General features: G+C 49.4%; 1 protein-coding gene across 9 annotated transcripts in view; it reads left to right on the top strand.

Annotated features, from left to right (window-relative positions):
* Positions 1–15,540, top strand: part of DENND4A (DENN domain containing 4A) — an 89,810-nt gene that overhangs the window by 28,245 nt on the left and 46,025 nt on the right. For all 9 annotated transcript variants that reach the window (XM_029066479.2, XM_029066478.2, XM_029066476.2 and 6 more), the window contains 5 exons: positions 3,971–4,040; positions 6,395–6,564; positions 7,712–7,953; positions 10,057–10,123; positions 11,567–11,625. In XM_029066479.2, coding sequence (XP_028922312.1) covers positions 3,971–4,040; positions 6,395–6,564; positions 7,712–7,953; positions 10,057–10,123; positions 11,567–11,625 — 608 coding nt within the window. The remainder of the gene's footprint in view (positions 1–3,970; positions 4,041–6,394; positions 6,565–7,711; positions 7,954–10,056; positions 10,124–11,566; positions 11,626–15,540) is intronic.

Genomic DNA, 15,540 nt, shown 5'->3' with positions numbered 1-15,540 from the left:
GGCATGTAGTGAGAGTTTGAGTACCACGATTATTATTATTGGAAAATGGGGTTGGTGACTGTTAGCCCCATGTAAGACAGGGGCCGTGCCCATCCCAATTAACATATTTCTATCCCAGTGCTTAGTACAGTGCCTGGCACAGAGTAAGCGCTTAACAAACACCATTAAAAATAATCGGTGCTTGCAGTTGAGGGCTTGTACACGTAGAGAAAGCACTAATCCCAAGCAAACGCACTCCCAACCTGCTGATCTGTCCATGCAGTTCTGATTTGAGCATAAGCTACCAGTGACCCGTACCTGGGGCCCTCCGCCGTAATAATTCCGACTATTCCTATTCCCTAACACCTACTCCTCTGCCACAGCCCCGCTCAAGGCGGGCCCTCGGGGGAGGAGAGAAGAAATGGACCACTTAGGGGAAGTTTCTGTCTCTATATTACCGCTTCTGGTTTTTTCCACTTCTGTTTCTCTCGGCCTCGCTGACATTAATGCAGCCAGCCGAAGCCAGTGGGTCTCGGGGCGCTTCCCAGCAACCAATCGCTCTCTCTTTTTTCTCTTTCCTCCCGGCTCGGGTTTCTCACCATTGCTGCTGTTAAGAGTCTGCCCTCCCGCTCTTATTCATAAATGTACTGTGGTATCGAGAACCGCAGTCAGGAAGTTGGGGCCCACTCCACCTCCCCGCCCCCGCCAAATTAGGACTGACGATCTGAGACCAGGTGTGCCGTTGCCTTTTTCTTTTGGGGAAGAAAAAAGCCCGGTTATTCTCTTCAGAGAATTTGGACGTGCCCGTTCCCCTTCCGAGGCAGAGCCGCGTCCTCTTTCTTCCCGAATTGTCCTTTGCATCTCATGTGGAGTTTCTCTCCTTTGGAGCTGTAGATGGGAATTTAAGAAAGGCGGGTCCTGAACCACCGTTTTTTACAGCGAACGAAATGTAACCCTCTGAGGAGAACCTGGCGGGGAAGGACAAGTTGAGCTTCGGGGTACGTCGTGATAGAGAAACCACAAACCGGTCTGTTCCCCGTTAGGCAGGGAAGCAGCGTGACCTAGCGGATGGAGCCCGGGCCTGGGAACCAGCAGACCTGGGTCCTTGTTCCAGCTCCGCCGGTTGGCTGCGGCGTGACCTCGGGCAAGTGGCTTCGCCTCTCTGGGCCTCGGTGACCTCATCTATAATACGGGGAGGAAGACCGTGAGCCCTCATGGAACCTGGACTGTGTCCGACCTGATTAGCTTGTATCCGTCTGGCACGTAGTAAACGCCTAACCGATACCATAAAAGAAAATGTGAGAAATATATAAGAGAAGCAGTTTGCGGGGCAGATGAGTTTTCTGCCTTCTCGGTGGCAACGAGATGCTTGCAGGAGCCTTGTGATGGTTGCCTCTGGTAGCCGATACCGCCCCACCAGCCTTCTCGTCCCCCTCCTCGTCGCCGGCATCCCTGCTAGGATTCCGTTAGGGACCGGCCGGCCCCGTTAATTTCTCCAATCCCCCTTAAACCCGCTGACACTTGGAGACCGCACAGCTTCCTGTGCTGATGACTTCCACATGTTCCCCCTTTCCGCGTGAAGCAATGCTTCCCTTTTCATTTAGCTGTTTGGAATAGATTGCTTCAGTCCTGACGCTCGCGCTTTGTTCCTCTGAAAGCAGCCACCGAGGCATCTTTGTTGCATCAACCCAGTTTTCAAACTAGTGACAAGAGTTTAGGTCGAGAGAAAAGGACCTGATCTGCTCTCAGGTTGAAAAATGTTGGGGTTGTGGCGGGGAGAAGCCATTAAATCCTCCAAGCTTATAAGTGAAAGTGGTCAGGTAGAAAAGAGTCATTTTATTTTCATAGCGAGCAGTTTGGGGCAGCCTCTCTCCGAAGACGGTGATGAGATAAGTTCTTATACTTTGCCCAAGCCAAGGTGGGGAAGAGCCCGGGCCTGGGAATCAGAGGACCTGGGTTCTAATCCCAGCTCTGTCCCCTGCCTGCAGTATGACCTTGGGCCGGTCATTTCACTTCTCTGGGCCTCAATTTCCTCATCTGTAAAATGAGGATTCAATACCTGTTCTCCCTCCTTCTTAGATTGTGAGCCTCCCTTATGGTACAGGGACTGCGCCCAACCTAATGGACTTGTAACTATCCCAGGGCAGAAGCAGCGTGGCTCAGTGGAAAGATCACGGGCTGGGGAGTCGGAGATCATGGATTCAAATCCCGGCTCTGCCGCTTGTCAGCTGTGTGGCTTTGGGCAAGTTACCTGACTTCTCTGGGCCTCAGTTCCCTCATCTGTAAAATGGGGAGTAAGAGTGTGAGCCCCACATGGGATAACCCGATGACCTTGTATCCCTCCCGGCGCTTAGAACAGTGTTTTACACATAGTAAGCGCTTAACAAATGCCAACATCATTATTATTACCATTAATTAATATTGTTATTAGTAATAATGATATTGATGGTAATGATAACACCGTTAGTGGTGATAATAATATTAATTGGCATGGGCTTTTCGCTTCAGGCTCCTAAAGAAATTAGGCCAGGCCCAAAAGAAAATCAGCCGCTGGGCCCTCATGAAAATGAATATTCAAAATATGGCCTATTGAAACGGTGTGGGATTTCCTCAGGCCTTTGGATTTATCTTCCCCGTGATCAGGATTCAGAGTTTACCAAGTACAAGCAGGGGCCGGTAAATTTAACCTGGGCTAAACAATGCAACCCCATCCTCTCTTGCCCAGGGTTTCTGATATAGTAGTCTTCCAGGTGCCATGTATAGGGAGAACAAGGCTTGGGCTTTGGGGGTAGAGGGGTTGGGGGGCTACTGTGAATAGCCCTGGGCCGCTTCTCTGGAACCCACTCGTGTTGCAGTCCGTCAGAGCGGTCCACAGAGCAAGAAGTTTGGAAAAGGCACTGGGAGAATGTGGTGTGGTAGACCCTGTTGGCCTCCAGTAGGGGTAACTAGGCTGCTTTGTTGAGGTTGACCACAGGAATCAGGCAAACAGTCAATCAGTGGTATTTATCGAGCGCTTACTATGTGCAGAGCACTGTACTGAGCGCTTGGGAGAGGACGAGAAGGGGAGAGAAGTAACTCAGTGAGCAGAGGTTTTGAGCACCGGTGTTGCTGAATCTAGTGGATGTCTAATGTGGAGAGGAGGAGGCCCAGCAGGGTAGATGGCAAGCTCGATGTGGGCAGGGTTGTTCTGTTACATTGTCTTCTGCCAAGCGCTTAGTACAGTGGTGTGCACTCGGTAAATATCACTGAGCCAGTGTTTAATTTACGCCCGCACTCTCACACCCACCCCACCAGGTAAGTCTGGTTCAAAATCTTCTTTCACATCAAGGGTCAGCATGTGTAGATACAGATAAAGCCACCGAAGCGTGATAGTAGAGATTATTTTTGAACTGAGGACCGTCGGCAGGAAAAGCAAAAGCAGAAGACCCGTTTACATCGGTACCATAGTGATGAACACCAATTTCCAGAGTACTGTTTTGCAACCTAACATCTGCCGACTCGTCTCCCTGAATCTAGTGACAGATTTGGTTTCATGGTATATCCGCCATTGAAGTCGCTTCCAGCGTCTTAATATGCACACTTCAACACCTCAGTGCTTTTGTTTTTTCCATCCGAAAGGGAACTTGCTTTTTTCCTTTGCGATTCCTTCCACGTGGTCGTATGTCATCGCTCCTCTAGGTTTGGATCTTGAAAGCTAGATTGTTGTGGGCAGACGCTATTTTTGTCTCTAAAATGTATCGTTCAGTTAACGTGGCAATCTAAGGGAAGATCAGGAGCCAGGAAGTTCGGGGAAAAAAAAGGTTTCATTTCACATTTGGTTGCCTGCAAAATGGCGGGTTGCGATTCAGTGAAACTGCCGAGGCGATGCTAGAAAAAGCTAACAGAGGAAAACTTGCCGTGGAATATTAGGTAGCGGACTGGGGAACCGCCCACGAGCCCTCGTTTTCCAAAAGGCGAAGTCACTGTTCTTTTTCCAACGTCTCTCTCGTAGTGGGGATCCGCAGTATACCTATGCTACAAGAAGTCTGTGGCCAAGACCAACACCATATCTTATAAAGCCGGTGAGTATTTTACAGCTTTCGCGCGTATTTCAGTAGCGGGTAAATTGGGCCAGCTTTTAACCCGAATGGTAAAATACAGAGGAGCGCGTTTTGGGAACCCGGTTTTGTTTGCCTTGTTCTGTCACGCCATCGATATTTGCGCTCCCTTTGATGTTTTGCCTGCCCGTAATCAGGGCTCGCGGGGAGGGGAAAGTCAAGCGGTTAATAGAAAACTGGGTAACGGGCCTCGGCGGCTCATCCCTCTCTCTGAGCTTTGGGCAGAGCGAGTGAAATGAACATTGAACTTGAGCACCTGTTTAAGAAAACAAAAAAGCAGCCAAGATTTTCCAAGCAGCCCAGGGCAAATAAATCAATGCTGCTTACAGGGTGCAGAACACTCTGAGTGCTTGGGAGAGGGCAGCACGACAGCGTCGGTAGACAGACTCCCTGCCCACAAAGAGTTTATAGCCTAACAATCGGTGGTATTTATCGAGCGCTTATGGCGTGCAGAGCAGCACTGTTACGTTGTAATAATGATGATGATGATGATGGTATTTGTTAGGCACTCACCATGTGCCGAGCATCGTTCTAAGCGCTGGGGGAGATACAAGATCTCACATGAGGAGTCTCCCAAGCACGTAGTTCAGTGCTCTGCACACAGTAGGTGCTCGGTAAATACGGTTGACTGATTGACTGTATTCAGAGCTTGGGAGAGAAGAGTACAAGAATTGGTAGACACATTCCCTGCCCACAGCGAGCTTAAAGTCTAACAATCAGTGGTATTTATTGAGTACTCACCATGTCCTGAGCACTTGGGAGGGGACAATATACGACAGAGTGGATGGATATATTCCCTGCCCACAACGAGCTCACAATCTAGAGGACTGGGGAGAATGGTCCGGTCCTCGATGACCGCGGGAACACACGGACGCGTCAGCTGCCTGCGCTCGGTGCGTAACGGCGCTCTCTGCAGCTGCCCTACCCCACGTTTCTGCCACCTGTTGTAGCTTGGGGCTCGTGGTGGGTGGCCGGCTTTCGTTTCCCTGCCTTCCCCTTTGGGTGAGGCCGGAGGGAAATGAGATGGAATGCTAGTTGATAACGGTATTTGCCAAGGGCTTGCCAGGGGCTGAGCGCCGGGGTACATGCAAAATAATAATAGTTGTATTTATTAAGTGGGTACTAGGTGCCGAGCGCTAGGGTAAAATACACGGTGATAATAATCGCGGTGCTTGGTAAGCACTGATTATGTGCCAAGCACTGTACTGAGCACTGAGGTAGATACAGCGTAGCTCAATGGAGAGAGCCCGGGCTTGGGAGTGCGAGGTCATGGGTTTGAATCGTGGATCTGCCACTTGTCAGCTGTGTGACTGTGGGCAAGTCACTTCACTGCTCTGTGCCTCAGTGACCTCATCTGTAAAATGGGGATTAACTGTGAGCCTCACGTGGGACAACCTGGTTACCCTCTGTCTCCCCCAGCGCTTAGAACAGTGCTCTGCACATATTAAGCGATTAACAAATACCAACGTTGTTATTATTACAGGATGATCAGCTCCCTCATGGGGCTCGCAGCCTAAGCAGGAGAAAGGACAGGTTTTGAATCCCTAATTTGCAGATGAGGGATCTGAGGGCCCGAGAAGCCAAGTGACTCATCCAAGGTCGCCCAGCAGGTATAAATAGCGGAGCTGGGATTAGAACTCCGGTCCCCCGACTCCCAGGCCTGTGATCCTTCCACTCGGTGATCCTGCTTCCCATTCCGATAGGGTTTCTGCCCCAAAAAGGATCTCCCGGTCTAGGTAGGAGAGGGCAGACTCCGAAAAAAAAAAAAAGTGCTTACCCCAGCACTTAGAACAGTGTTTGACACATAGGTAGTAAGCTCTTAAAAAGTATCATAAAACAAACTAGCATTTTGTCAGCCAGAAAGAAACCGGCCATCTCACCTGTTCTCCCAGCTCGGCTACCCTGCCCCTATGCGTTTGAACTGCTTTGTATAGGTCAGTCATTCGATCGCATTATTTGTTGAGCGCTTACTGTGGGCGAAGCACTGTCCTACGCACTTGGGAGAGGACAGTAGAACAATAAACAGACACAATCCCTGCCCACGGCGAGCTTACAGAGTGGTAGAGGCAGACATTCGTATAAATAAATACATCACAGATATGGACTCGAGCGCTCCGGGGCCGGGAAGGGGGATGTAGATGGGCACGTGTCCCCCGTAAGCTTGGAAGTTCCTCGGCGGGGAGGAGCACGTCGATTCACGGTCGCGATTATCAGGGTCCTCGTCCAGAGCTCTGCCCGCTCCCCATTCCGACCGGCTGCTGAGCCGTAGGGAGAATTTCTTACTCGGCGGTAAGCGGCCTGACTTTTTTCCCTCGTAGGTTTAATATGCAGGTATCCCGAAGAAGATTACGAATCCTTCCCGCTACCGGAATCCGTCCCTCTCTTTTGCCTCCCCATGGGGGCAACCATCGAATGCTGGCCGGCGGACAGCAAATACCCTCTTCCCGTTTTCTCCACGTTCGTGTTAACTGGAGCCTCAGCTGAAAAGGTACTAAAGTAGCCTAACGGTGATACCGACAAGTGAAGTGTTCGCATGGTTATTTGGGGGTTTGTTTGTTTTGTTTTTTAAGATACTACTTTAGCAGTTGGTGGGGGCCGAGGAGCCCACCAGGTCACCCTCTCCCACGGGATCTCTACTAAGCGCTGGGGTTGATACAGATTTTTCAGGTTGGACCCGATCCCCGTCCCACGTGGGGCTTATAGTCTTTGTCCCCGTTTTGCAGGTGAAGTCACGGAGGCCCAGGCGAGTCAAGTGACTTGCCCAAAGTCACACAGACAGGTGGCGGCGCTGGGATTAGAACCCAGGCCCTTCTGACTCCCGGGCTCCGTGCTGAATTCACTAGGCCACTCTGCTGCTTCTCTGCATTGGAAAGAGGGTCGGAAAGCAGTTGTCAGAATATCCAGTAGGAGTGAGATCTCCCAGAAAGCAAACACTTGAATAGGATAGAAATGATTGGCTCGTTTATGGGACTGTGGGTTTTTATATGGCTTAAAGTGAAAAGTGAGGTCACTTGCCCAAGGTCACACAGCAGGCGAGTGGCAGGAATTAGAATCCAAGTCCCCTGACTCCTGGCCCCGGACTCGTTCCACTAGGCCGCGCTTCTTCTCCGTTCAGTGCTCAGGTGTGCAGCTCAGTGGAAAGAGCACGGGCTTGGGAGTCGGTGGTCATGGGTTCGAATTCTGACTCTGCAGCTAGTCAGCTGGGTGACTGTGGGCAAGTCACTTCATTTCTCTTCCCCTCCGTTACCTCATCTGTAAAATGGGGATGAAGACTGTGAGCCTCACACGGGACAACCTGATTACCCTGTATCTGCCCCAGCGCTTAGAACAGTGCTCTGCACATAGCGCTTAACAAATACCAACATTATTATTATTATTATTAATAATAAAAGCCATTGATTGATGGATTGATTCGTGACGAATGTGAGAGAGTGAAACTAAGGTCTGTTAAATTCTATGCGGCCATGAGCGCCTCTCCGTGCCGGGAGAGCCATCATAATTTCTACAAACGAATCCAGAGCGATTGAACTATCCATATATTTTGCTTTAATTCACCCTGAACACTGTAGGAGTTAGCAGGGATTAAAGAATATGTGGATCCCCGTGTTAAAAACAGAAACCGTTGCCGTCTGCAGGTATATGGCGCTGCTATTCAGTTCTATGAATCGTACCCTGAGGAGAATCTCACAGAAAAACAGCGGTCCCATCTGGGATTAGCACCACCGGCCGACGGGAAGTCGGACGGCTCCCAGGCCGTTCACACGAACAAGTGCATCTGCCTTCTTTCTCACTGGCCTTTCTTTGAGGCCTTCAAGAAGTTTCTTACCTTTCTGTACCGTTACTCCATTTCCGGACCCCACGTTCTACCGATCGAGAAGTAAGTCGGAGGACCCCTCGGGCTGACATCTGGGGAACTGGTTTGCGGTCTTCTCGGGTTTGCGGTCTGCCGTCGGTCGAGTGGCACGGAGGGAAGAGAGGGATCCCCCGAGAACTTGAAAAACGTAACGGAGCGTTATCAGTCCGGGTCAGTATGGCCCTGGAACGGAAAAGGCACTCTCTTTGAGACGGGAAGCAAGATTTTGCAAAGAACTCTTTAATGGCGGAAACGATATTAAAATAAACCTTTTAGCCTCGAGTGCGGTAGGAGGATCGAAAGTGGTAGAATATGATTTCTAAGTCCCATTTCTTTCATAACGGTGGTAGCGATGGTCTTTATTGAGCGTTTGCTATGGGCAGAGCACTGGGACGAGCCCTTTGATGGGTACGAACCAAGTGAATTCAGGCCCAGTCCCTGTTCTCACACTCCAGGTCGGGGAGGGAAACGACCCAGAGAAAAGAGGAATTATAGACAAGGCACAGACGATGGAAGCACTTTAAAAAAAAATTCAAAGCATCAATAAACCAAGGGGCAGAAAGATATAAGGACATACAAGCAGGCATCGGGGAGGTGGACCTGAATTTTTTTTTTTTAAATGGTATCTGTTGAGCGCTTACCATGTGCCACGCACTATACCAAACCTTGGAGTTGAGTTAATTGATACAGGTTGGACGCAGTCCCTGTCCCACATGGGGTTCACAGTCTTCATCCCCATTTGACCGATGAGAAGCAGCGTGGCCTAGTGGATCCAGCCCGGGCCTGGGAGTCAGAATGTCATGGGTTCTGATCTCGGCTCCGCCACCTGTCTGCTGTGTGACCCTGGGCAAGTCACTTCCCTTGTCTGTGCCTCAGTGCCCTCATCTGTAAAATGGAGATTGAGACTGGGAGCCCCACGTGGGACAGGGACCGTGTCCAACCCGATTTGTTCGTATCCACGCTAGCGCTTAGTACAGTGCCTGGCACGTAGTAAGCATATGAATACCACAATTACTGTTATAATTAGATGAGGTAACTAGGCCCAGAGAAGTGAAGTGACTTGCCCAAGGTCGCACAGACAGCTGGTGGAGCCGGGACTAGAACCCAGGTCCTTCTGACTCCCGGGCCTGGGCTCTATCCACTAGGCCACGCTGCTTCTCTGTTGCGGGTCCGAGAAGCCCCCTGCCCCGCCCAGACCCCGTGGGGACATGGTGGCTCCAGGTTGGCAAGCGTCCGTAGTTCCTGCGTTCCGAGTGCGGTGGTGAGAGCGAATTCGGCTCTCAGGGTACCGTATTTTTAGAAAGCATCTGTTTCCTATCACCCTCTCCCGAGGGATTAGTAAGTGTTCTGCATTCATTCATTCATTCAATCGGATTTATTGAGTGCTCACTATGTGCAGAGCACTGCTTGCACACAGTGAGCACTCAGTAAATTTCCACTGATTGATTTTTTTCAACTGAAAAAGAATGTGATACCTTCTAGCAGTGTCTCGCCTTTATTCCGCACTCCCCGGTTCCCTCTAGACCGTTAAGCTCCTCGGAGGCAGGAAACGTGTCCACCAGCTTTGTCGTAGATGGTGAGCGCTCGATAAATACAGTTGATCGAAGTGGGCGCTCAATAAATGCCGCTAGTGGATCTGATAATAATGACACTTGGGGTATTCGTTAAGCACTTACTACGTGCCAAGCTCCGCACTGTGCGCTGGGGTAGATACAACATCATCAGGTCCCAAGTGGGGGCTCCCAGTCGAAGAAGGAGGGAGAACAGGCATTAATAATAATCATCAGGGAATTTGTTAAGCGCTTATTATGTGCCAGGCACTGTGGTAAGCGCTGGGGTGGATACAAGTAAATCAGGTGGGACACAGTCCCTGTCCCACGTGGGGCTCGTAGTCTCGATCACCATTTTTCACATGAAGGAACTGGGGCAAAGAGAAGTGAATTGACTTGCCCAAGGTCACACAGCAGACAAGTGGCAGGAGCTGGGATTAGAACCCAGGACCTCTGACTCCCAGGCCCATGTTCTTTCCAGTAGGCCACCCTGCTTCCCTTTTTGTTGTCTTCCTCCAAATAGAAATGGATCGTCTGTTTCGTTGAGTGATTTTTTTTTCTTATTCTTTTTCTTTAGACACGTTTCCCATTTTATGCATAAAGTTCCTTTTCCATCTCCTCAGAGGCCACGGATATTGGTTCAGGTAAGAGTTTGCTTTTGGCTGTTCAGAACATCGAGTCAAGAATGCTTTCTCGTTCAAGAGCAGTAATTTTTAATCGCAAAGATAGCTCTTTTCAGGCTTGAGGTAGATTAAATTTCACAGCTGCTTCCCTGAGCCTTTAGAGCGAGGATTCAACCCTAAGACATTTCAGGGGGTCATTTTCTGGATTTACAGAAACAAGTCAATGTTCCAGGTTCCATTTCCTCCTTTGGGTCTTTTTCTTTTGGGAATCTGTTAAGCGCGTATATTATGCCAGTCGCTGTTTTGAGCGCTGGGGGTAGATACAAGGAAATCAGGTTGGAACACAGTCCTCGTCCCACGTGGGGATAACGGTCCTAATCCCGATTACCCTATATCTACCCCATCGCTTGCTTAGAACGGTGCTCGGCACATATTAAGCGCTTAACAAAGCCGAAATTATTATTATTATCATCCCCATTTTATGGATGAGGTAACTGAGGCCCAGAGAAACGAAGTGACTTGCCCAGGGTCACCCAGGAGGCAAGTGGTGGAGCCGGCATTAGAACCCAGGTCCTTCTGACTCCCAGGCCCGGGCTCTATCCATTAGGCCGCGATGCCTCTCGGTAGCAGGCTGTCGTTTTTGGCCGTATCGGTCGACTCTAGCGATTGATCGATCGGTGGTATTTGTGGAGCACGTGCTGAGCGCTTGGGAGAGTAGCCCACCAGCCAAAGACATGCCCTTTGCCCTCAGAGGGCTAATGGGAAAGGCAATCAAAAACGATTTATAAACAGTGGAAGCGGGGAGAAGAGGGAAGATAAGTGGTGGAAATGTCAGGATGAAATAATGACAAGTAGCGGAATGTATCATAGACTATTTATACCTCAGAGATGGGGATGGAGTATAATAACGCGAGCGTTGAGGACGGCTGTCGGATCGGCGTGACTTGGGCGGAGGGAACTAATTGGGAAGGCTTCCTGGAAGAGGTGGCGTTTTAAGGAAGGCTATTGCGGCGTGACAAATTTGGGGAGATCCGGGCCAGGGGACCACCGTGAGCGCGGGGTCGGAGGTGAGGGAGGAGGAGGAAGACTCGGAAGCGGGGGAAGAGAACCGATCCATAAGAAGGTAATAACTGGGAGCAGAATGGAAGGAACAGAGAGAGGCTTGCCGATGTCACTTTGGCTTGAAGCGATGAACCGACTCCCAGTTAGGGGCGTGTGGTACAAGGCCCAAGCTTGCGCGGGACCCACAGAGACTTGGGTTAAGGAAAGAACCCGTCGACTGAGTCCCCGACCGTTCTGACTGTTAAATGGACCTTGCAAATTCGCCATCTCGAGCGTATATCTTTGCAGAAAGGTGACTCATTAAAAATTTGTCCTAGCACGCTGAGGGTCGTCTTATATCTTGAGAATGAATTTGTCCTGTACGAAGGATTCATTATGTGTTTTATATTTTTTTTTTCCTAGTTATCCCCTCATGATAACTTAATCCTCAGTCAGCCAGTGTCTTCACCTCTTCCTCTGAGGCAAGTAAAATCAGATTTTGGCATAATTTTCAAATCCGTTCGTCTCGAAGGGAAGCTGCTCATTCTTGGGGTGTGGGAGGGGTGGGGGCGGGGGAGAATTGTGAAGAAATTCATGTTAACTGTTTCATTTTCAAACTATCAGTGCCAATTATTCAGATCTTATGCGCGTATAAAAATAATTTTAGCTTTTGAAGTAAAATGAGAAGCTTCAGCAAGCACCCACTATAGAATTTTGCACAACCATTCCCGCCCTTTTTTTTGTTGGATTGGCAGCACCTTAGAAATGGTCTAGAAGTACCTCTTTCCGCTCTATTCCATCAGGAAGCTTTAATACAAGTCTTCATCCAGGGTGACAGGTCCCAGGCTTGAGATTTACGTTTATTTCATTTGAACGTGGAAACGTCAGTTGACCATTTGTGATCCCAGTTTGGTTTGGAAAATCAAGAATTGTTAAAATCTTTCAAACAAAATCGGTGATCGCAAATCAGGTCAGTACAGCGAAATCAGTGAAATCCATTCTGATCTCTTTTGGTGGTCTGCTCTGGTGAGTTGGAGATGTACAATTCACATTTCTTCCACTCCTGTCGGAAAAGGAGAAGCTCCTCTCCTTTCCTCCCTCTTCCTGTCCCTTATTTAGCTCTCCCATCTTTCCCAGCAGGCTTCAACTACCGATTCTATGTGGATGATTCCCAAATCTTCGTCTCCAGCCTTTTTTTTAAAAATTGTATTTTGTTAAGTGCTTACTATGTGACCGGCACTGTTCTAAGCTGGGGTAGATACAAAGTGATCAGGTTGGACATAGTCCTTGTCCCACATGGGGCTCACAGTCGTAACCCCCATTTTACAGGTGAGGTAACTGAGGGACAGAGAAGTTAAGTGACTTGCCCAAGGTCACACAGCAGACAAATGGTGGAGTCGAGCCTAGAACCCAGGTCCTTTTGACTCCCAGGCCCGTGCTCTATCCGCTAGGCCACGTTGCTTCTCAGCCCCGATATCTCTCCTTCTCTGCAGTCATGTATCTCCTCCTGCCTTCAGGACATCTCTACTTGGATGTCCTGCCGACACCTCAACTTAACATGTCCCAAAAGACCTTCTCATCTTCCCACCCAAACCCTGCCCTCCCCCGACTTTCCCATCACTATAGACGCCACCACCATCTTCCCCGTCTCACAAGTCCGTTACCTTAGCGTTATCCTCGACTCATCTTTCTCATTCAGTATGTCACCAGATCCTATAGGTTCAACCTTCACCACATCGCTAAAATCTGCCCTTTCCTCTCCATCCAAACCGTTACCTCGTTAATCCAAGCATTTATCCTGTCCCGCCTCGATTACCCCATCAGCTTCCTTCCTGACCTCCCTGCCTCCCGTCTCTCCCAGCTTCAATCCATCCTTCGCTCTGCTGCCCGGATCATTTTTCTACAGAAACGTTGGGTCCGTGTTTCCCCCGCCTCCAGTTGCTGCCCATCCACCTCTGCGTCAAACAGGAATTCCTTACCGTCGGCACTAAAACGCTCAATCATTTTACCCCCTCCTACCTCACATCCCTGATTTCTTACTACAAACTCTTTCGCTCCTTTAATACCAACCTACTCGCTGTACTTCGATCTCTGGCTTGGAGCTCTCCCCGTCCCTTCATATCTGACAGATGATCGCTCTCCCCACGTTCAAAGCCTTACTAAAGTCACATCTCCTCTAAGAGACCTTCCCCGACTAAGCCTTCATTTCCTCTTCTCCCACTGCCTCGCGCGTCGCCCGTGCACTTGAATTTGCACGTTTTTGCAGCCCTCCCTCGGCCCCGCAGCACTGTCCGTATCCGTAATTTAATCTATTTACCTTATTGCCCATCTCCCCCTGTAGACTGTGAGCTTGTTGGGGGTGGGGATTGCGGTCTACCGACTCTGTTATAGTGTACTCTGCCAAGTGTCTAGTACAGTGCTCTGCACACAGTAAGTGCTCCACGAATACGACAGACCGATTACCCAGTGCAAGTTTGACTGTGAACAATTTTACCCTTTCAATTTTTTTAAAAAACCTAAGGACAAAAAAATGTTTTCTGAACCCTTGGTAGGGGCCGAGACCATCTGAGAGTAAAGAGTGTGTGGGGACTTACTGAAATTTAATTACTCCCCTAAAAGATATCACAAAAGTGCGAAAAGGAATTATTTCATGAGTTCTGGAAGATCCTGTTTGAAGAGAATAAAAGGTCTGGGTACCTTGCCAACCTCCTAACCGAATGTACTCTAATCGTTTGCGTCCACTCGCATATTTTCTCCCTGACATTCGGAGTCCTCTGGCGCTCTTTTAATAATAATAATGGTGTTAAGCGCTTACTATGTGCAGAGCACTGTTCTAAGCACTGGAGTAGATACAGGGTAATCAGGTTGCCCTACGTGAGGCTCACAGTTAATCCCCATTTGACAGAGGAGGTAACCGAGGCATAGAGAAGTGAAGTGACTTGCCCAAAGTCACACAGCTGCCAAGTGGCAGAGCCGGGATTTGAACCCATGACCTCTGACTCCCAAGCCCGGGCTTTTTCCACTGAGCCACGCTGCTTTAGTTCCTGCTGGTCTAGAGTGTCCCCCCACTTTTCTTGGAAATACTTCACACTTCAAACCTTAAAATAGTCCAGATTGAATTCCAGTTTTACCGAAGCCATTTCCACAAGAATATTTAGAGCAGTCAGTATGTTCCGAGACTAAAGTAAAATGAAATTAAGAATATTAAAATGAGACTTCTAAAATGATTATAACTGTAGCACCACATTTGAGGAAAAATAAGCACGTTGGTTCTGTTTTCTTGAAATTCGGAGGGCAGGGGCACTTTAGTTTTTTAATACCCCGTTAGTAGTCACGGTATAATTAAGTTGTTACGTGGCGCCGGACCGAAGGAAAATTGCATTGATTATGTGGGGAGGGGTGTTTGTGTGTGTGGAGGGAGAAGGTGTGGGGGAAAAGGGGTGTGTGTGAGAGAGTCTTTTGAGGGAGGAGAGCGTTATTGTAAGGATCGTCGGCGTTTACGTGACCCTTAATTTACGGCACCCGGCTGTTACTCGGTGTTTAGGGTCGGAGACGCCACTCGGAGAAATCCAGCGTTAAGTGCTTTCCATTTCGTGTGCAACCCGCCTTACGAGGTGGAATGGCTCAGGGGCTGGGCCACGGTGTCCTCAGGCGTGTCCCCAAGGCACACCCCATGGGAACCCAGCGGAGCATCGAGGCCTTGCCCCCCAACCCCCTTCTCCTGCCTGTCTCTCACTCTGCCCTCCCACCCACCCATATGCGAGTCTCCTCCCAGTCGATCAGTAATGTCCATCGAGCGCTTACCCTGTGCAGAGCACTGTACTAAAAGTTGGAGAGAGTATAACAGGTCCCTACGCTCAAGAAGCTACTAATCTAGAGAGGAGACAGATATTAAAATAAATTGCGGGTAGGGGGAAGCAATAGGGTTTAAGGATATATGCATAAGTGCTGGGGGGCTGAGGGGAAGCCGGTGATGGGGAGACCCTAGCGAGGAGGGTGAAGTTACGGGGCAGGGCTCAAGTGGCCGCGTTTTAAGAGTGCAATTTGTAAATAAATTGGTTCTGCCAATTGCCTGCTGTGAGACTTTGGGTGAGTCACGTCACTTCTCTGTGCCTCAGTTCCCTCATACCTCCTCTAGGCCCTAAGCTCGTCCTCTAGACCTTAAGGGCAGGGAAGGTGTCTGCTTATCGTTATATCATTCTCACACGAGCGCCTAGTACACAGTAAATGCTCAACAGATTCGATCGAATGAATGAACCTGGAAAACGGGGATTAAGACGGTGAGCCCTTGTGTGGGACCGGCTTTGGGTCCCACCCGCTTACCTGGTATCGACCCCGGTGCTTAGAACAGTACCTGACACATACTAAGCGCTTATCGAATACCATTTAAAAAAAAA

The sequence above is a fragment of the Ornithorhynchus anatinus genome, chromosome 5 (assembly GCF_004115215.2).
Source record: "Ornithorhynchus anatinus isolate Pmale09 chromosome 5, mOrnAna1.pri.v4, whole genome shotgun sequence".
Classification (NCBI taxonomy): domain Eukaryota; kingdom Metazoa; phylum Chordata; class Mammalia; order Monotremata; family Ornithorhynchidae; genus Ornithorhynchus; species Ornithorhynchus anatinus.
The sequence above is the reverse complement of the archived record's forward strand: the minus strand, read 5'-3'. Positions and strand labels throughout refer to the sequence as shown.